Genomic DNA, 21622 nt, shown 5'->3' with positions numbered 1-21622 from the left:
GAAATGGACAGAGGATGAGAGCACATTCACTAGTGACTGAGCCAAAGTAACAAAGTTAATGTGGACCAAACGGAAGGACCAACGGGCCCATACACAAGCACTCTGAGAAAAGAGAAGAACGACCCTGGCATGTGGTGGGTCGCCACAGTGGCTGCCCAGCACTGGTAAGCCACTGCTGGCCCCTGGGACCACATGGAATCCCACCCCAGGTCAGGCAGGGAGGCTGAACTTAAGGCCATGCTGACAACTAGACTCTTTTGAGAGGAAAGGCCCGGTCTGTTTCCCCCAGATCGCGTCTATCTGCTTCATTAGAACTGTTAGAATCAAGGGCAAGAGAAACCCAGTATTCTGTCCATCCTGCAGCCTTTCGAAGACTATAGTTGTTCAGGAATGTTCCGAGAGCTATCATTACTCAAAGACAGAAGGGCTGGCCACTGGCTATGTATTTCACAGACTGTGTCTCACTTCATCCCTCACGATAGCCCCACGAGAGAAGCAGTATCACCTCCTCCACTTGACAGATGAGGAAACTGAGACGTGGGAAGGTTGAGCAACATTCCCAAGGCCACAGAGCTAGGAAGTGACAGAACCATGTATAACTGAGTCACTCTGCTGGACAACAGAAATAACACAATGCTGGAAATTAACTATACTCCAATACAACTTTTTTAAAAAGAAAGTGTTCCCTGGTGGCACAGTGGATAAGAATCCACCTGCCAATGCAGGGGGGCCAGGTTTGATCCCTGGTCAGGGAACAAAGATCCCGCATGACACAATTAAGACCCAGGACAACCAAGTAAATTTTAAAAAATAATTTAAAAAAAAGAGGGAGAGAGTCACCAAGATCCCCTTCCTAGAGAGTCTGATCCCCCAGGTCTGAGAGGAAAATCCCAGGAAGGAATGGGAAAAGAAACCTCCAGGGCTAAGTTCAATAAACGTTAGCCTTAAAAAAGGCACCAAGCTCTGGGTGGTGATGAGACAAGACTACAGGGAAAACTTCGCTCAAGGAGGGAAAAGCTGACAGTAAAGCTGAACACTGACAAGGGCAGTGTAATACATTTAAGCGGGGAGGGGAAACAGAAATCATGCAAGAGCTCTGACATAGGGACCTCTGTCTGTGTAGACTGGATTGTCATCCTACCGTGAGCACAAAGTAAAAAAAAACAAACAAATCGTTTTGTCCAGCACCGATGCAAAAGTACTAAACCAAAAGGAAACACGCTACCCACCGCCACCTATAAACTTAAGAGAATCATCCACACACTGGGGACACAGGTGGCTGCCCATGGAGAAAGAACTTGTGAAACCCCAGGACAGTCAGCTCACTGGGCTGTCACGGGGAGGGCACACTCAAAGGACCAGAAAGATTAAGGCCAGTGAGCCCTGGGAGAGTCTAGCAAGTCAGAGAGATAAAATAGGGTGCCAACCTTGACCGAAGCGGGTCAACACCCCCAAAGAAGGCAACATAAATTGCCTTACTGGGTTTGGACAACTGTGTGAGTGCAATCAGTTGGGGGCCCCTGGATTCAGAACCAGAACTGTTTTCTAACCTCTGCGTAAGAAATCTGAAGGCGAACGCACGTAGGATGATTAAGGTGGCAACGGGACCTTGCCCTCACCAGCTGGGTGACCAGTAGCATCAGCATGCTACATTCAAAAGGGACAGAGCCAAGCCCTTCCTTGCCACACACCCTCCTAAAGGCATGGGTTTGGCCTGACGATGACTTTTCCTGTCTTCCAGGAGTTCTCAGAGATCTAGAGATGATGGGAAGAAGGGTAAACACAGAGAGATACACTCCGTCCTTCTCCAAGCACAATGGAACTGCCAACAGGAGTAACACAGACAGTGTTCTAGGTTTTCCTTTTTTTTTTTTTTTTTTAAAGAACACAAAAATGCTTCCAGAGGCCTGACCCTTGGCTTGCGTGTTGAAGCCACACTTTGTATTCTAAAGATGGACAGAGAACCATCACAGATGGGTTGAAGGTGTCCAGCTAGGGAGTGAACTAGATTTAGAATTCAGCATCTAGGGGCCACCACGGCTGCTCATCCATCCAGTGATTCTTCTCCAACACACAGGTCAAAGTCCTCAGGGAACTAGACCCAACTGACTATGGGGTTCAACGGACTCTCCCCAACACCCAGCCTCCCAGCCAAACTGCATACTCGCACACCCTGGGGCCTGCCCCATTCTCAGAAAACAACTGCTTTGTGTCTGAGCCCACCCGAAGAACTTCTGGCCTACATCAAGCCTAAGCTCAGAACTGACCCTGTAATGGGTCTTTATTTTTTTTTTTTAATTAAAGTATCAGGACTTCCCTGGTGGTCCAGTGGCTGAGACTCCACATTCCGCAATGCAGGGGGCCTGGGTTCCATCACTGGTCAGGGAACTAGATCCCATGCGCCTCAACTAAAGATTCCACATGCCACAACTGAGACCCAGCGCAGCCAAATAAATAAATACAAAAAAAAAAAAAATTAAAGTACCCTGTTAACCAGCAAATCCCCTTTCTCAGTATCTATCCTTGGTCACATGTGTGACAAGCAGGCATGTCTGGCCATGTTTACTGTAACAGCATTTGTATCAGTAGGGGATTTGGAAATAACTTCAATGGCCATCAACTAGGCTAAATTAAACAACTGTCTGTGTGTGTGCTAAGTCGCTTCAGTCATGTCCAACTCTTTGCAACCCCACAGACTGTAGCCCACCAGGCTCCTCTGTCCATGGGATTCTCCAGGCAAGAATACTGGAGTGGGTTGCCATTCCCTTCTCCAGGGGATCTTCTCCACCCAGGGATCAAGCCCACATCTCTTATGTCTTCCCCATTGGCAGGCAGGTTCTTTACCACTAGCGCCACCTGGGAAACCCACAAACAACGGTTTAGCCTTCTAAGGAAGGTTATGCAGGAGGTAAAATCAGTAAGACCTATCCACAGTGACAGAAAGCTATCACCAAGATGTAAGGCGGTGGGGGGAGCACAACACATCTTGCAGTGCACTTTTTTTTTAGTTCTTCAGGTATAACTGCAAGTATGTTAAGCATCTGAGAACACCAACAAACTCCTAACAGTGGTTAACCTCTGGGGAAGGACTGGGATTACAAGTGGGTGTTAAGGAAGATTTGGTTTTGCTCTGGAAGGCTTGCATTTTTTTTTTTCCTACAGAGAATGTGTTCATGTACTAGTGTAAAGAAAATTGCATTTCACCATGTGATTTTTTAAAAAGAAACCGACCTTGTTCCGTACATCTCAGTCCTATGTTTGGGGGCAATTTCTAACTGAATCTGCCATACAATTCCCTAGGAGGCTGAAAGCAGACTGGTGCAAAGCAGTGGGCTTTGCAACACAGATCTTACTTTAAGTATTAGAATCCCAGCTCTGTGACTCTGTGGATGGTTCAATTTATATGCCAGTTCAGGGAAGAGACAAGAAAAAAACGAGAAAGGCATGTCAGAGGGCTTCTGGGTAATATAAAGGGATGTCCTAGGAAAGATTTCAGTTGTTCGAGTTGAGCATTCCAGCTGTTCAACATCACACACACTCACACACACACACACAGACTCGCCCATAATGGCAGCTCTCACCCAACCACACGTAATCCACACCAGGGCCCCTAGCCAACCAGCTGTGCTTCAGACCCTTCCATCTGGGAATCAGGATTTTTAACATCAATTCCGATCCCATGGGTTCATGAGAAGGAAGAAGCTGACCACCACATCAGACAAGCTCCAAAATCTCATTTACTCCTGGGGGCCACCTAATCACACAAAACACTGATCTTTTAAACACACACACACATTCTCCACCTCTTCAAAACGCCATGTGAAAAGCCCATAGAAACACAAAAGTCTATTATTAAGGACCCAGGGTCACCAAAACTAGCCTAGGGTCTTAGAAATCAGAGTTGTGGTCCTTCTGGTTGCGGTAAGGATTCACTCAAAAAGGTCACAGGAACACTTCGGAGGTGATAGAAAGGTTCTGTCTCGGGATGCCTTTGTCAAAACTGATCAAACGGCACCGTTCAGATCTGAGCATTCCTCTGTATGCAAATTACACCTCAATTTAAAAAGAAAACTACCCCAGCACCGGTTCTCCCTGGCTGCAACAGAACTTCGAGCTGTCCTATGAGATATCTGAAATCTCTGTTGTGCTATGTAAAGTGCACAAGTACCATGGCGACAGTCGCCATAAAAATAGATAACAAGATTAAAATGGATAGAGGACACAGGAATTTAAGAGCGGCACACCAGGAGCAATTCGTGTTCGGCTGAAGAAGAAAAATAGAAAGAGGACAGGGAGGTTTTCATTCCTCCGCCACCACCACCAACTCCCCCGCCCCCTTGCACTTTGAAAAACAGCCACCCAGTGTGGTTGTTTTTACTAAGAGTTTTATGGCTTCCTAATACTCAAAGGACAAAAACGGCTGAGAGCTGTTATTTCTTATCGTGTTTTTGCCTTAAAAAAAAAAAATCTGATAGCCTAAGTTTTTCCCATACTCACTGTTATGTAGCCCAGGGAACTGATTCCGAGCAGCTCAACAAGCACAGCTGATGTGCCATATACTGTGTGAGATCCAAATGATGCTGAGATAAAGGCGGCCTGAGCCCTTCATCATCAAAGGCACAAAGATTTCCCACTTTAGTTCTCAATTACAGAGTTCTGTCTGTACTTTTTACATACACCTAAAACTGACGCCCCCTAGGTAAGCACCCCGAAATTGCTCCACATGAAGAAAAGCACTTTTGGGCTTCCCTGGCAACTCAAAGGTAAAGCGTTTGCCTGCCAATGCAGGGGACACAGGTTCAATCCCTGGTCCAGGAGGATTCCACATGCCTGGGAGCAACTAAGCCCAGGCACCACAACTACAGAGCCTGTGCTCTAGAGCCTGGGAGCCGCAACTGCTGAAGCCCCTGAACCACAGAGCCCATGCTCTGCAACAAAAGAAGTTGCTGTGATAAGAAGCCCGCGGACCTCAACTGGAGAGCGCCCCTTCTCGTCTCAACAAGGGAAAAGCCTGCACAGCCACAAAGACCCAGTCCAGCCAAAAAATTAAAAAAAAAAACACACAAAAAAACACACTTTCTTGCCTAATACTGATTCTTTCAAATGCCAAAAGGCCGGCATGAATGGCCTGGTGACATAAATCTTGCATTCTTCTCCAAAAGATGAGATAAACCTCTATTCTCCTTGCGGAATTTCTGAGAAACATTTGCTATGTGAGTTAGCCCTGAGAGTGCTCCCAACAAAAGCAGGAATCCAAAAATATCAGCAAGAAAATCGAAAATGTTTAACCAGAGTGGATTCTAAATAAACCACATATTTAAGTAAAATTTAGGCAAAATTAAACTTCCACACGGAAGCAACAAATAATAAAAATGTGAAAACAAAAACATTTTTATTCAAATCACAAATTTACTGTGTAATATAAAATAACATTAACATATGCATTTCTGGAAAATCCCACCCAAAAGTGTCTTTATCTGTTCCTTGTCGTCACTGTCACTAGATCCACAAAGCAGCCACAAGGTTCAGACTCATCCCTGGTGTCAGGATGGCATTTAATGTGCTGAGGGCCCCCCAGCTGACTCAGATGGTAAAGAATCAGCCTGCAATGCAGGCGACTTGGGTTCGAGGTTTGACCTCTGGGTCCAGAAGATCCCCAGGAGAAGGAAATGGCAACCCACTCCAGTGTTCTTCCTTGGAGAATTCCCATGGACAGAAGAGCCTGGCAGGCTATAGTCCATGGGGTCACAAAGAGTCGGATACGACTGAGTGACTGAGCTCAGTAACAACAATAACCTGGTCATAGAAACCTGCCTGGAAAACATGAGGAAGGAGGGAGTCAAGGACACTTTCAGGTCCTCCACAGCCAAGCAGAGGACCCCAGGAGTCAATTAAAGGTCCCCAGCTTGATTCATTCATTATACTGAATACAACTGCCCAATAAACATGTTAGTCTTCCAAATGTCAACCTGCTTTGTTTATCGTTATTTGCCATCTCCACTCCACCTCTGACTTCTTGCTTTTCCTAAAGACAAAATTCAATTTTCGGCAGTCCTGGCCACAAACTGACTCCTGAGCCACCACTGAATAGTTCTCTTCCTCCTTTCTAAAATGACCCCAGCAGATTTCTTGAAAATGTTGGGACCCACTTAACATTTTCTAAAAAGCTTACAACGATGATGCTGACCGTAGTACTGTACAATTAGAGGTATATCCCATATTTCACATTATCTTTCAGCTTTGACAGGTCGCACAATAACCTAAGAATTGGAAAGGACTTTGGAAGTCAGCCTAATTCTTGTTCTCTTCCACGGCACCCTTAATCCACAGCATTCAGCCCACGTTGAATACCTTCAATGATGGGGAGCTCACTACTCCATGGGAAGACATTTCCACTGTTGGTCAGACCTGCCAGCTAGAAAATTCCTTTTCCAGGACTCCTCTGGTGGTCCAGTGGCTAAGACTCCACACTCCCAGTGCAGGGGTTTCATTCCTGGTCAGGGAACTAGACCCCACATGCTGCACCTAAGAGTTCAAATGTCGGAACTAAAGACCCCTCATGGCAACAAAGATCAAAGAGTCTGTGTGCCACAACTGAGATATGGCACAGCTAAATAAAAAAATCAAATTAAAAAAAAAAATTCCTTTTCTGACAGAACGGAAATCTGGTCTCCCAGTCTTTATGGTTTAAAGGAACCTTAAAGCTCATCACCTTCCATGTAATCATTCAACAGGTAAGGAATCATGTAAAGCAATCATTCTACAGAGGAAGAATCTGAAGCTAGAGAGGATAAAGTAATTGTTCCGTCCATTGGTCATATTCTAACACCAGGAAGAGAGATGAAGAAGTCAATAACCATGAAAATATCTGAAAGCACTACTGGGTGCCCACGGCCCTGAGCATACTCCTGTCATTCCTAATCCCACACCATCCCAGGCCCCTTCCTGTGGGTGACGTCTTCTCTGTTCATGTTTTTTTTAAATCATAGCCCCACAGTGGTCCAAATGTCACAAGACCAGCAGAGGCCATCAACACCAGATCCTGGGATTGGACTGATAAATTTCTGATCCAGTTATTAATGGGATTTGAATTCTAAAATAGGGCTTGCCCAGTGGCTCAGATGGTAAAGAATCTTGCCTGCCAAGGCAGCAGACCAGGGTTCGATTCCTGGGTTGGGAAGATCCCCTGGAGAAGGGAATGGCTACCCATGCCAGTATTCTTGCCTGGAGAATTCCATGGATAGAGGAGCCTTGCAGGCTACAGTCCATGGGGTCTCAAAGAGTCAGACGTGACTGAGCAGCTAACACTAACTTCTAAAAAAACCTCATGTCACTCAGGGCTCCCATTCAACTTGTGAACAACAGAACAATCTCAAACTTTTTCCCACATGACCTGTCCCCTCCTTGGCACCTGGAGGACCACTGGGGCTACACTGTGCTTGTCTGTTTGACTTCTGGTCTCCCGCTTTCAATCAGATCATCAAATTCAGGTCAGGGACTGAGTCTTCTTTTGTGTCTCCAGTCAGTGCTTGACACATAGCAGGTAAATAACTCAAGATTAGTCACTGAATGAATCATCTACTTTTACCCCATCCTGTCCCTGAACGATAAAATGTTTTTTAAAAATAGTGTTCAGGAGAGTGAAGAGACAAACCACAGGCTGGGAGAAAATATTTGCAAAAGACACAACTGATAAAGGACTATTATCCATAGCATACAAAGAACTCTTAAAACTCAACAGTGAGAAAGCAAACATTTTAAAAAGTGAGCAAAAAACCTTAACAGATACCTTACCAAAGAAGACATGCAGATAACCAAAAAAGCACATGAAAAGATGTGATCACAAGTCATTAGGGAAATGCAAATTAAAATGATACCACTACCCACCGATGAGAATGGCCAAAATCCAGATAACTGACCACGCCAAATGCTGGTGAGGATATAGAGCAACAGGAACTCTCATTTATTGCCGGTGGGAATGCAAAGTCGTGCAGCCACTTTGGAAAACATTTTGGTGGTTTCTTCCAAAACTGAACACTCTCTTACCATATGATACAGCAGTTGCATTCCTTGGTATTTATCCAAAGGAGCTGAAAAATTACATTCACATAAAAACCTGCACACAGATGTTTACAGCGGCTTCATTCATAATGACTGCCCATACTTGGAAGCAACCAAGGTGAACGGATACATACACTGTGCTACATCCAGGTAATGGGATACTATTCAGTGCTATTCATGCATTGGAGAAGGAAAATGGCAACCCACTCCAGTGTTCTTGCCTGGAGAATCCCAGGGACGGGGAAGCCTGGTGGGCTGCCGTCTATGGGGTTGCACAGAGTCGGACACGACTGAAGTGACTTAGCAGTAGCATTCAGTGCTAAAAAGAAATGCTGAAAAGAATTATACTACCAAGCTAGGAAAGGACATGGAGGAAGATTAGATGCATATTATTGAGTGACATAAGCCAATCTGAAAAGACAGCACACTGTACAATTCTGATGATATAACATTCCAGAAAAAGCAAAACTGTGGAGCCAGTAAAAATAAAAGGGGCTACCTGGAGTTAGGGAGAGGGACAGATGAATAGGCAGAGCACAGAGGATTTAGGGCAGTGAAAATACTCTATGTGATACTTTAACAGTGGATATACATTTGTCCAAAATCAGAATATCCTAATATAAACTATGGATTTTGGGTGATTAGTAATTGTCAGCATAGGTTCATCAGTTACAACAAATGTACCATCTGATAGGGGATGTTGATGGCTAGAGAGGCTGTGCATGCGAGGGGCAGGGAGAATGTGGGAAATTTCTGTATCTTTCTCTCAATTTCGCTGTGAATATAAAACTGCTCAAGAAAATGAAGTATATTTAAAAAAAAATATATGGTAGTGTTTTTCCCACTGTGACATACATACACCCTATAAAAAATATAAATAGCAAACTTAAAACGTTAAAAAAAAAGTCACTCAACTTGTCTATCTAGAAGTAACCAATATTAGTATTTTGGTATTAGAATTATTGGAATATTTCCTTCCAGTCATTTTCTATGCACTTTTTTATTTTAAGATTTGAAATCATAGGGACTTCCTGGGTGGCTCAGTGGCAAAGAATCCGCCTGCCAATGCCGGAAACACAGGTTCGATCCCTGATCTGGGAGGACTCCACATGCCTTGCAGCAACTAAACCCGTGTGCCACAACTATTGAGCCCACGTGCTGCAACTGCTGAAGCCTGCGTGCCCTAGAGCCCATGCTACACAAGAAGCCACCACAATGAGAAGCCCGCACGCCACACACAGCTAGAGGAGCTCCCGCTCGTCGCAATGAGAGAAAAGCCCACGAGCAGCAACAAAGACCCAGCACACCCAGAATAAATAAAACTATTTTCAAAAACTTAAGAAGATTTGAAATCATACTGTAGATGCTCCTTAACTTTTCGCAGAAACATCTGCCCATGTTATTTTAAAATATTCCTAACCATGATTTTTAATGGCATAATATTCCACTATGAAGACACATCCATCAGAATCACTTATGGATTACTTCCTGCCCAGTTACACTACTGGATATTTACGTTGTTTCCAATTTTTCATTACAGTTTAAGGAAAAAAAAAAAAAACAAACTCTAAATAATCTCTGTGTACAAAGCATCCTGTACACCTGCAATGTGGTCTCCAGGAGGGGGATTATCTTACCAGAATGTATAAGTATTACAATTCAAATTTTAAAAACTAAATCAGGCTTTACATTTATCCCTCACGGAATTTCTTTTCTAAATTTGAGCCCTCATTCTGTATATCTCTGAATCTTGGTCTATCTACTAAATAAGCAATTCCTCCCACCTCTACACTGTCAACAATGTTGACAAACACACCTTCTGTATCTTCACCCACAACGATGGAAAAAAAATGTTGAACAGCTCAACGCCAAGAATAGAACCCTATGGCACTCATTTTTGGACCCCTTTCCAGGCTGACTCAGAGCCACTAATTAACAGTTTTTGCATACAACTGTCAAATTAAATTAATACCACCACCCAGCCCACATTCCACCACTTATTTAATACGGACCATCCTACCTAAAGAAACTGATAAATACTTGCATGGCTTCTCTGATGTAGTAACCAAACCGTTATATAAAACAGGAAATGGGGGACTTCCCTGGTGGCCCAGTGGTTAAGAATCCACCTTCCAATGCAGGGAATTCGGGTTCCAACCCTGCTCAGGGAGCTAAGATCCCACGTGCCGTAACTACAGAAGCCCTCGCACTGCAACTGCTGAGCCCACGGCTGTTCTGGAGCCCACACAATGCAATGAAAGACTCCGTGTTGCAACTGAGATCTAACATGGCCAGTAAATAAATAAAATGAAGATATAAAGTGAAAGAGGGGCACTGGACACTTATTTTTAAAAAAGCAGGAAATGGGTTTTAATTTGATATGATTCGGCTGACTTCTGGTTATCCTTGCATCCTATGGTCACATATTTTTAAGCAATTTGGTAAAAAGTATGTCAGTTTTGACTTTTTTTTTTTAACAAAGACTATATTTTAGGGGCTTCCCTGGTGGCTCAGTGGTAAAGAATCCACCTGCTAATGCAGGAGACACGGGTTCAATCCCTGGGTCTGGAAGATCCCACATGGGGGCGGAGCAGCTAAGCCCGTGCACCACAGCTACTGAGCCTGTGCTCTAGAGCCTGGGAGCCTCGACTGCTGAGACCACACGCGGCAACTACCGAAGCCCACTCTTCCTACAGCCCTGCTCCCCAGCAAGAGAAGCCACCACAGTGAGAAGCCTGAGCACCACAATTAGAGAGTGGCCCCCACTCACTGAAACTAGAGAAAAGCCCACACAGCAACAAAGACTCAATACAGTCCTCAATAAATAAATAAATTAAAAAAAAACAAAACTGTATTTTAAAATAGTCAAGCCGCACATCTATAAAAAGCAGAGCGGTTCTTGTTCAGTCCCTGTCACCTGCAGCTTCTCCCGGGGAAGGACTATCAATCACGGGTGGTTATGGACCCACTAGTTTTCTAGGAATCATTTGCATTCATACCTGGTCTTGAACCAATTATTACAGGGTCATTACCCATCCTGGGTTATCAGTCTCTGGATCCCGGAAGCCCACCTCCGAGACCATCCTAGGAAGGATTTAAGAGAAGAAATGACACCGTCTCCTTACCATTCCTTTATTATTCACTCACAGAACCAAAGCTCCTGAGAACCTAATGTCAAATGGCACTTGGCAGTTGTGACTCACATCTCACCAAATTATTACCTCAACATGGTTCCCAGAAAGTACGTGCCAGGAGTCACCATCTAACCAGGCCAGCCAGAAGTGGAAAGGCGGAGGACTGAGAGATCCTGGGGGGGTCACTAGAAACCAGCCTCACCAGAGAATATAGTCCAAGGCCATCTCCGATTAGTATCATTCCAATCATCAGGAAGATATTTCAAAGTGCCAGCCAGCAGCAACTCAGAAAAGACTACTGACAAGCCTCAAACAAGTCATCTGCACACAAAGCTCTCAAATTCAGTGTCACACTCCTACCTGAACCCTCCGACAGCGATCCCAAATTCCCTCCTTGGCCTCTGCGTCTCTTGGAAACTCAGATCACAAACCCAAAGGCCTGCAGAGCTGACAGGAACTGACATCAACTGGATTAAAGCAGTGGAGAGCAGGGAAACCCCAATGTCTGTTGGCCCACCCCGCCAGGGTGGTGCTGTCTCCCCTCTTCAGGGGCCAGCCACCACTCAGTTGCACAGGCTGGCCTGATCTGACTTTTTACGAGAGTTCCAACTTCAGAGGTTTTTCTGGACTGCTCCTGATTTTTGAAAACCTCTGTGTGGCAGAAAACCTCCCAGGGACAACCCCAGTCTGCAAACTGAACACATTCTTTGGGCCTCCTGTTTACAACCCCTCCACTACCCTTTGATCCTAACCAACCTTTCCAGTCTGACTGCTCCCTCCTCTCTCACAAGGACCTCTTCTGCACACTGTATACACCCCTAACCCCTGGCCATGGGCCCCACCTGCGCAGCATCATAGTGATAAACCCCCCACCTGTGAGGCACCATGAGACACCACAAAGGAATCACCCCAGACTTCCTTCCCTATTTCAGAAGTTTTTTCCAAGTCACACAAGCATAGCTCCTTCCCTTGCACCCTGTGGCTACTTATTTTTCATCTTGGCATTTCATCACCTTGCCTTGCTCCTTAATCACAGGCGGACCTTATCTCTCATGGAGTCTGTAAACGTTCAGTCCCTTCCTCATGCTTCCTTCCACCTTCAGCACTAATCCGGGGTGCTCTGCACAGAAGCAGTTTACTCAATACTTCTTCGATGTGAAAATGCTCTTTAACTGTTTTCCTAACTGTGGGTTATGATCCATTACAGACTCGTTAAGTTGACTTGGTGGAAGACAATAAACATTTGTAAATGAAAAACAATAGAATAGAAAATAAAAATATCAGGATTGAGATTGACATGTGCACACTGTGCTGTGCTGTGCTGAGTCGTGTCCAACTCTCTGCGACCCCGTGGACTGTAGCCCACCAGGCTCCACTGTCCATGGGATTTCCCAGGCAAGAATACTGGAGTGGGTTGCCATTTCCTCCTCCAGGGAATCTTCCCAAGCCAGGGATCAAACTCGTGTTTCCTGTGTCTCCTATGTTGCAGGCGTATTCTTTAGCCACTGAGCCATTAGGAACTAACAAGGAGCTACCATATAGCACAGGGACCTCTATGCAACACTGTAACGATCTATATGGGAAAAGGATCTAAAAAAGAGTGGATGTATGTATATGAATATCTGATTCACTCTGCTGTACACCTGAAACTAACACAACATTGTAAATCAACTATATTCCAATAAAATTCATTAAATAAAAATATCAGAGGCGACTGCACCAAGCAAAAGAGGTAGTACTCATGAACTTAAATTAGGTTTTTACATACATGATTGGGTGTACTGGTTCATGATGTAAATTTTTTTTCTTAATGTAGGTCATGGTTGAAACAGTGTAGAAAACACTGTTCTGTAATCAGTAGATTAGTTCCACCAGTGCTCCATGCAACCTTTTTTTTTTGATAGTCATATATTCCCTAAAAAGAAAAAAAATATCCGATGGCCACCTCTCCCCATATGAGCCAGTTTGCCCTGCTAATTCATTGATCCTGCATCTCAGAAGAAGAGGGAGACTAAGTAGCTGCAATTACATTGTCACTCATTCTGCAACTCTGTGCAATCATATCCTTCAAATTCACCAGCCCTGGGATGTTGCAAGTTGAGGCTTGGGGAATTTGTTCAGTAAATCACCCTTGCTCAGCCTTGCAACAGGAAAGCAGAGTTCAGAGCTCAGGAGAAGCACCCTCTGCAGACAGACAGGCAGGTGGCTGGCTTCCTGGGACCTGGCTAGGGCTCTGGTTAGGAGGAGGAACCTGTCCCTGGAAAAGGCACTATCCGAAATTTGGGTCCAAAATTTCCTCCTTCCTCTTTTAGATCATCTGGCTGTCCCCTCGTCTTGTTGCTTCCCCCATGCACACCTGCAGTGGGACACCAGGACTAGACTGAAGGTCTCTGTGGAGAGCAAAACTCAACATGTTTCAAAGTCCAGCAATTTATGTGCTTAGTGAATTCCATTCTAGTTCCCGCCATTCTCCACTCCCTCTCTCCCAGTTAGAAGAAAAAGTGTCCCATATTCCTTGGAGCCTCAATTCCTCCGAGCTGCTTTGCTAACTTCAGGTTCAGGACCAGGTGATGTCATCTGAATAGCAAAGCCTTCCAACTCAGACCCTAGATCCCCTCACCAACATCCTCTACTGCACCCCCCCCATGACCACGAAGACACTCATCAGAGTGCCTTCTGTCCCCCAGCTCCAGCAGCCTTTCCCACCCTATACACCCTGGTTTCCCACCAATCTCAGGGCTGCAGTTGCTAGCAGAACACCTATGTTTCAACTTCTTAGCAAACAAAAGAAACTTCTCCGCAGCCCGAGTATCAATTACTTCTCTCCAAAACACACATTTCCGATTTCTCCAGTTACCAAGCACAGCAGTTCCAAGGCCCTGGCGTGTAATCAATTTCCACAAAGAATTAATTTGCATTCATCTCCTCCTTCACCCTGCCCCTGTCAACAGATTATTTAAACCATAATGCTTCTAAAACTCATCCACTTTTGCATTTCCAGTTATCCCAGTCCAAATCCTGGGCATTCCACAACTGTAACATCCTACTGATTTGTCTCCTAACATAACTTTTCAAAGGGCTTCCCTGGTGGCTCAGCAGCAGAGAATCCGCCTGCCAATGCAGGCGACTCGGGTTAACACGGGTTTGATCCCTGGGTCAGGAAGGTCCCCTGGAGGAGGAAATGGCAACCTACTCCAGTATCCTAGCCTGGAAAATCTCATAGACCCAGGAGCCTGGAGGGCTACAGTCCACAGGATCCCAAAGAGTCAGGCTAAACAACATTACTTTTCAAAGTCTTTTCCAAAGACCCTCTCGTGACATCACTCTCTGGCTCAGAAACCTTGACTGTCCCCCCAGTACACACAGAGTAAAGTGCAATCCCTCAACCTGGCCTTCTAGGATGTTCACAACCTCAATCATCGTCCTTCCCCATCTTTACTCCTATTGCTCAAGAAACATCCCCTGGTCTGACCAAGACATCTCCTGTCTCTTAGGAAAGTCATGTCCGTTTGCACCTTGTGGCCCACCTCAAGGGTCTCTTGGAAAACAGTTCTGTGATTCCTACCCTATTCCTTCTCTGAACTCCAACAGCACCTATTCTATACTTTGCAGCTTGACAGGTAATCGTGCCCTATCTTGAGGCCTTATTTCCCATGCTCAAGTCTTTCTGTCTCCCCCCGAATGATAAACCCTGGAAGAAATCATCTCCTGTATCTTTTACATCCTCCTCACTGAATAGCTGTCTGAATCTCTTCTCCTCCCATATGCAATTCCTTTCTGACCTCTCACACCTGTTACTTCTTCCTCCCCTACCTCTGGCCTTTGCCAGAGTTATTTTCCATGTGCATAACTGATTTCATAACTTAGGACTCTAAGTCCAGTCCCAGCTCTGACCTTGCCTTTGACAGTTCCCCTGTCCCCCAGCATTTAGTCACTCAGGCAGTCAGAGTACATTAATTTGAACTTGAGCTCTCAAATCACTTCCACCTTTCCTTGGGTGCTGTCTGCCAGACAGCCTGGCATGGTGCTGAGAAGGCCTGCAGTCCCCCAAAGGTACCTGTGGAATTGAACTTAATTGCTGTTTTTTGGTGTTTCCAGTGTCCTGAGACCCGGAATCTTTGTTTACACAAAACCTTAGGAGGATGTCAAAAAGGCCTTGGATACCTGTTGATCACTCACTTGCAGGCAAAGTGCACCATATGGGGTGTAAAGAACGGATCGGTGGCCTGCAGGTAACCCCTGCACCTGGCTGCCTGACATCTGGAGAACACTCGCCTGCGGGAAGCTCTCCAAAGTCACCGGGCATTGGCCAAGGCCGTCTGAAACCAAGAGGCAACGGAACCCCCTCCTCCCCCTGGCAGGTGGGCGTCTTTAGATTTCTGAGTCAGTCCTAAAGTGAAGGCGCTGAGCTCCGAACTCCCAGGCAGGGAAGAACACGCTGCCTTGGAAATTGTTTGCACATGACAAACTCCCCGTCCAGGCCCCCACCCGGGCACCCCACAAGTCCACAGTGCCTGCGCCCGGGGCTGCCGGCGAGGAGAGGCAGGGTGAAGGCGCGCAAAAGGAAGCAGGGGGGTGGACAGAAGGGCAGAAGTGGACCGGGAGGGTGGGGGCCAGCCCCCGAGGTGGAGGGTGTGTCGCGCCGCGCGTCCCAGAGCCCGGCACTCGCCCGCCCGGCCGCTCGGCGGAGCGGGCAGGAACGCGCGGGGCGCCGGAACGACTGGGCCAGCCGCCCAGCCGGAAAGGGTCAGGGAGGGGGCAGGTCACCCTCCGGCGGAGAGGCGACTCCGGACCGGCGCTCAAAGTTGGGGAGGGGATTCCTCGGCGAGCGTGATAAACAAGGCGGCGCACGCGAGGGAGGGAGGGCGCGCAACCACCCCCCTCCCGGCCGGCGCGGCCACTGCCGCAGCGCCCCCGCGCCCCGACCGGCCGCTGCCCGGCGGCGCCCGCCTCCCTGCCCTCCGGCCCGGCCCCCGCGGGCGTGCAGAGCGTGGGAAGTTCCCGGGCCGCCCCCCGTCCCCGGGCTGCAACGCCGCGAGGTCCTCGCGCAGCTCACCTCGCCCCGCCACGAGTGGCGGCACGGGCCGGGCAGCTCCCCCTCGGACAGCTCGGCTCGGTTCGGGGCTGCGGCTGCCGCGGCCCCCGCCCGCCCGGCGCGGCCCACCGCCCCGCTCCGCTCCGCTGCGGCCGCCCGCCCGCCGAGGCTCCGTTCGCGCCCACCTGGCCGGCCTGCCCTCCCTCTCCGGGACACTGCGCTCACGTACGCGGCCGCGGCCACAACCCGGCCCGGATTCCCAGCCCGGGAAGGGAGCGGAGGCGCGCACCAGCCAGCGAGCGCCGGGGCCAGGCTGGAGACACACCCCCTAGCCGCCCTCCCCGCGCGCGCCCCCCGCCCCCCCGGCGCCGCGCGCGCCCGCCGCTCGCGCGCCTCTCGCCGGCCACACGTGCCCGCGCGCCACCCCCCGCCCCCCGCCCCCACACCCCCGCCGCGCGCCCGGCGTGCACACCCCGGCCGCCAGTAGACAGTGGGCGCTCAATAAGTGCCCGAGCGACTCCTCGCGCACATGCGCACTTGAACCTGACCGAGTGGTGACGCCCCCGCCTCCCCCCACCACCACCCCCAAATCCGACCCGGCGGCTGCATCCCCGAACCAAACTTGAATGTTTGCCTGTTTTCACTTGAACCGCCAACCGAGCCAAAGTTTCTCGCTGTTGTTTTTCCAGGCCGAGCTCTGGGACCGGCTTCACCGAGACAGGCCGAGCTCGCCCCAAGGCGGGAAAGGCCGCCAGCAGGCTCCGAGCGCCACCGACGGACGCTGGGCGGGGGCAATGGAGACCCAGGCCGCGCAGCCCCGGCCCGCCGAGCGAGAACGAAAGGCCGGAGGGAGTGAAGGTTGCAACCAACCTTTCCATCTTCCTTTGCTTTAATGTTTTCTTCTCCATTTTATGACATTTTACTCGAGCTCACTCGTTTGTAGTTGTAAAGTGAGGCGTTATTTGCTGTTTCTAGAATTAACAGGAGAGAAAGTTAACTATTAGCTTTCAGCCCTTATGTAAACAATACCAGTTGCTTTTGGCACCGTTAGGCTCTGGCTTTTGTATAATTTGTAACGAGGAGAATTGAAGCTGTTCCATTGTGTTGCTCTGTGTTTTTCAGAGATAAGACCAAGAGCCACAACGGTAGTGAAGGGCCCTAGTGCCTGTATACGTGGGCATATAGATTCATATTCAAATAAATTTAAAGGATAGAAGAAACCAATCCCCTCCCCCCAAAAGTTTTTAAATATTTTTGGACTTACTTGTTGAGTTTGCAGTCAGTTCACCTTCAATTTGAAGTGTACTGTTTTTCTTGCAGTGAGACGGGGGGGAGTGTGCAGGAAAGGACAGCAGGCTTTGCAGTCAGACAAGCCTGGTTTGCAATCCTGATTTTACTGTCGAACTAGTTTTAGGCTTTTCAGCAGGTTCTTTTCTCTATCTGAACCTCAGTTTCTTTATCTGTAAGATGAAATAAAAAACATGGGTACAGTGCCTAGGTCACACCAAAGAAACACTAAATACTCTTTCCCTTCCCTCGTGGTCCACCATTTGTTAACATAAGAAAAATCTCCTTTAAAAAACTCCAAAGTCCCTAAAGGATATCAGTGCTCAACTAGGGGTGACTTTTGCCCCCAAGAGACATTTTGGCAATGTCTGGAAGTATTTTTGCTTGTCACAACTGGGGGTAGTGGTGCTCCCAGCATCTAAACAGGTATAGGGCAATGATACTGCTAAATGTCCTGCAAGGCGTAGGACGGCCCCACACCACAAAGAATTACCTGGTCTGAATTGTCAATACTGACACTGTTGAAAAATCCTGCTAAAGGCTAATTCGGCCATCAAACAATTCACCGAAGACTGGTTCCCCCTTTTCCTTCTTATCCTCAAGGAAACATTCTTCTTTTGCGTTCAAAAGAAGAACAGAAAGCAAAGCATTTGGGGGATCACAGCAATGATATGAATATGCAAAACCTCCCCTTAATGGGAAAATGCAGATTTGAATTTTACTTTTTATTATTAAAGGAATATTCTACTTCATTAACAACCAATGTGTGCACCCTTATTATTAAGGTATCTTATGATGTATTATGTATCACTACAGTTCACGAATGTACTTCCCAGGTGGCACCTGTGGTAAAGAACCCGCCTACTAATGTGGGAGACTCAGGTTCGATTCCTGGGTCGGGAAGATCCCCTGGAGGAGGGCAGGGCAACCCACTCCAGTATTCTTGTCTGGAGAATCCCTTGGATAGAGGAGCCTGGCGGGCTACAGTTCATAGGGTCACACAGAGTTGGACACGAAGCGACTTAGCACACACACACAGTTCATGAATAGCTTTCGGTTCTGTTTTTGTTTCTCTTCAAACCATAGGTGCTTACTGACTTCTGCAGATTCACCTCTCTGCCAAGTCCCTCACCGATCCTGACATTTATAAAATAGTCCCTGCCCCCAAGGGACATCCAGCCTAGTTGGAAGTAAATGAATGCACTCGCAATAATTAAGGAACAATACAAGACAGCATATAATTAAGCTTTAATTGCAGCACCCAGACCAAGGTAGTGAGGAAACTGAGTCCAGCAACACCAGGTGCTCCCTGGCTGAGGTGTTCTGCCAATGTTTGTTGAATGAAATGAGAATAGTGAACACTTTTGACACCAGATAGGACTCCAGGTAAATTCTATTCCAGTCTTTTTAAACTGCTACCCTTTGTAAAGGGATTCCGGTGCCTGGCTGTGAGTTTATTTTTCTTAAAACATCCAGTTCAAACTTGTAACCCAACCTATATATTTCTGAAAATGGTTGAATTTTAGTAAAACGGAAACAATCATTCATTTGACAGCTATGTCAGTGCCTGCTGTGTGCAGTGTGAGCCACTGGTCTCTAAATTTGCACAGAACCCAGAGCTTGTTCTGTTTGAGACAGGCTGTCCAAAGGCATGTGCTCTCTTACTGCATATATTGAATGAATATCCCCTTTGACTGCAGGTATGTACTTGTCAGTATGCATTCCAGAGTTTTGCACATTAATACAGACTCTGAACTTTCCCTCACAAACATCCGTTCCCAAACACATACCCAGCACTCGGTCTCCTGGCCCTGTCCTGAACACACCCCATAGCACACCAGACACAAAGCAGGATGTGCTTAGAAAGATTATACTGGTTGATTTCCAATCTCGGCTCCCTCCCCTAACCCCAACCACCAGCGGTACCCCCAAAGTAGAGCTTACCCTCCCTGGAGGCTGTCCCATCCGAGAACTGCCCTTGCTCTTGCTTTGTCCCACAGCCTGGCCCCCTGTGAAAATGTAGGCACCTGGGGACTTCCCTGGTGCTCCATTGGTTCAGAACCCACCTGCCAATACAGGGGACATGGTTTGATTCCTTGAAGCTGGTCCGGGACGTTTCCACATGCCTTGGGGCAACTAAGCCCAAGCACCACAACTACTGAACTCTGGTCTACGGCCTGTACTCTACATCAGAAGCCACCACAATGAGAAGCCCAAGCACCGCAACTGGAGAGTAGTCCCACTCACCACAACTAGAGAAAAGCCACTCACAGCAACAAAGACCCAGTGCAGTCAAAACTAAACAAATACAACAAGCAAACATTAAAAAAAAAAGTAGTCATCTGGTACCTCCTCCCCTTCAAAGTCATTAGCTTCTCATAGCTGTTAGAGCTGTGCTTGTGCTTAATCATGTCCTACTCTTTGTGACCCCATGAACTGTAAGCCCACCAGGCTCCTCTGTCCATGGGATTTCCCAGTCAAGAATACTGGAGTCGGTTGCCATTTCCTCCTCCAGGGGATCTTTCTGACCCAGGGATCGAACCCAAGTCTCCTGCATTGACAAGTGGATTCTTTACCACTCATTAAACTGAGGTTCAGCAAAGCAGACTCAGGACTTGTCTCTTATTTCTCATATTATATGGACACATTCATAGGAGATTTTCAGGGTGAATCTGAAATTGCCACTGTCTCCCATCACCTGATGACTGTTTCCAGGCTTGCCTCCCTCCAGTCCATGCTTTTATACCAGCCTCTTTCCTCTGCTCCAGACTCCTCAAAGGCTTCCTGTAGCTTTTATAGTAAAGTCCCAGCATTGCTCATTAAGATCCTTCCTGGTGGGGCTCTTAATTAGTTCTCCAGCCACTACTTGCCTCTCTCTGCCTCCACCCCCTTCACTCTGCACTCTATACACACTAAACTGAACTTCTATCCTTTGCCGGAACAGACTTTCTCGTTGCTTGACCCAAGCTGTTTTCTCCACCTCGAATACTCTCCATCCATCTCTCTCATTTCTTTATCTTACTATTCCTGCCCATTCTTCAGGAGTCAGCTTATATAGCACTTTCTCTGGCCTCCCCAAGGCTGGATTACCTGCCTCTCCTTTAAGTCCAGTGGCACCTCTACTCACCCCACCTTACCCTCAACACTGCATCATTCCGAAATCTCCATTCCCTTGTCCTAATCTCCCATAAGTCTGAACATTCTAGGGACTTCTCTGGCGGCGGCTAAGACTCCATGTTCCCAATGCAGGGAGCCTGAGTTTGATCCCTGGTCAGGGAACTAGATCCCACATGCCATGACTAAGGGTTCGCATGCTGCAACAAAGATTGAAGGTTCCATGTACCGTAACTAAGACCCAGCACAGCCAAATAAATTAAAATATATTTTTTTAAAGTACCGAACATTCTATGCAGACAAGGAGTGTGTCTTGTCTCCACGCAACACCCAGCATTTGGCAGAGTACCTGGCATGAGGTGGGCACCTGATAAACACTGGTGAATAATGAGTTGCTTGTTGAACTTTGGGGAGTGACTAGAGCTTTTCCATCCATAGTCCGGGCAATTCCTAGTTGGAAGAATGCCTCAGATGCCCAGAAGATGTCAGGACTGGTGAAGACTTTCTAACCATTTATTAATATTTGGAACAGGATGCAGCCTATAGAATGAACTCAGTTTTGGGGTTCCACCAGAGCCCATTTGATACTTAACCTGGCTTCTTGAACAACAGTGATCAACTTGACACCTCCGCTTGGATGTCAGATTGTATCTCAAAGGTCCATGTCCAAAGTTAGACTTCTAATTTCCCTCCCAATCGGCTTCTCCTCATTCCAGTAAGTGGCAATTCCATCCTTCTAGTTGCTCAGGAAACAAAGAGACAAGCAAAACCTTGGAGTCCTTTCTTTAATCCTTAACTCCTTTTATTTTCTTATACTCCACATCAACGCTGAAATATATCCAGAATCAATTACATTTCTCCATTTCCCTCTTTCTCTAGCTGGACCACCATCTCCCTGAGTTGGATTTCCAAAATAGACTCCTATCCACATTGGCAGGCGGATTCCCAACCACTGGACCACCAGGGAAGTCCTCTCCTTGCTTTTTTGGTT

The 21622-nt window shown here is 47.2% G+C and overlaps 1 protein-coding gene across 3 annotated transcripts in view; it reads right to left on the bottom strand.

Annotated features, from left to right (window-relative positions):
• Positions 1-17510, bottom strand: part of ZNF395 (zinc finger protein 395) — a 48869-nt gene extending 31359 nt beyond the window's left edge. Inside the window, exons 1-2 of one of the 3 annotated variants that reach the window (XM_006058898.4) lie at positions 17495-17510; positions 17101-17201 (exon numbers count right to left, since the gene is read on the bottom strand). In XM_006058898.4, the coding sequence (XP_006058960.1) occupies positions 17101-17138 (38 nt within the window). In that variant the 5' untranslated portion in view covers positions 17139-17201; positions 17495-17510. The other 2 variants (XM_044939715.2, XM_025281381.3) reach the window with 2 other exon arrangements.
• Between the last annotated feature and the right edge of the window lie 4112 nt (positions 17511-21622).

This window comes from Bubalus bubalis, chromosome 3, assembly GCF_019923935.1.
Source record: "Bubalus bubalis isolate 160015118507 breed Murrah chromosome 3, NDDB_SH_1, whole genome shotgun sequence".
NCBI lineage: Eukaryota > Metazoa > Chordata > Mammalia > Artiodactyla > Bovidae > Bubalus > Bubalus bubalis.
This window is presented reverse-complemented; position numbering and strand designations above follow the sequence as displayed.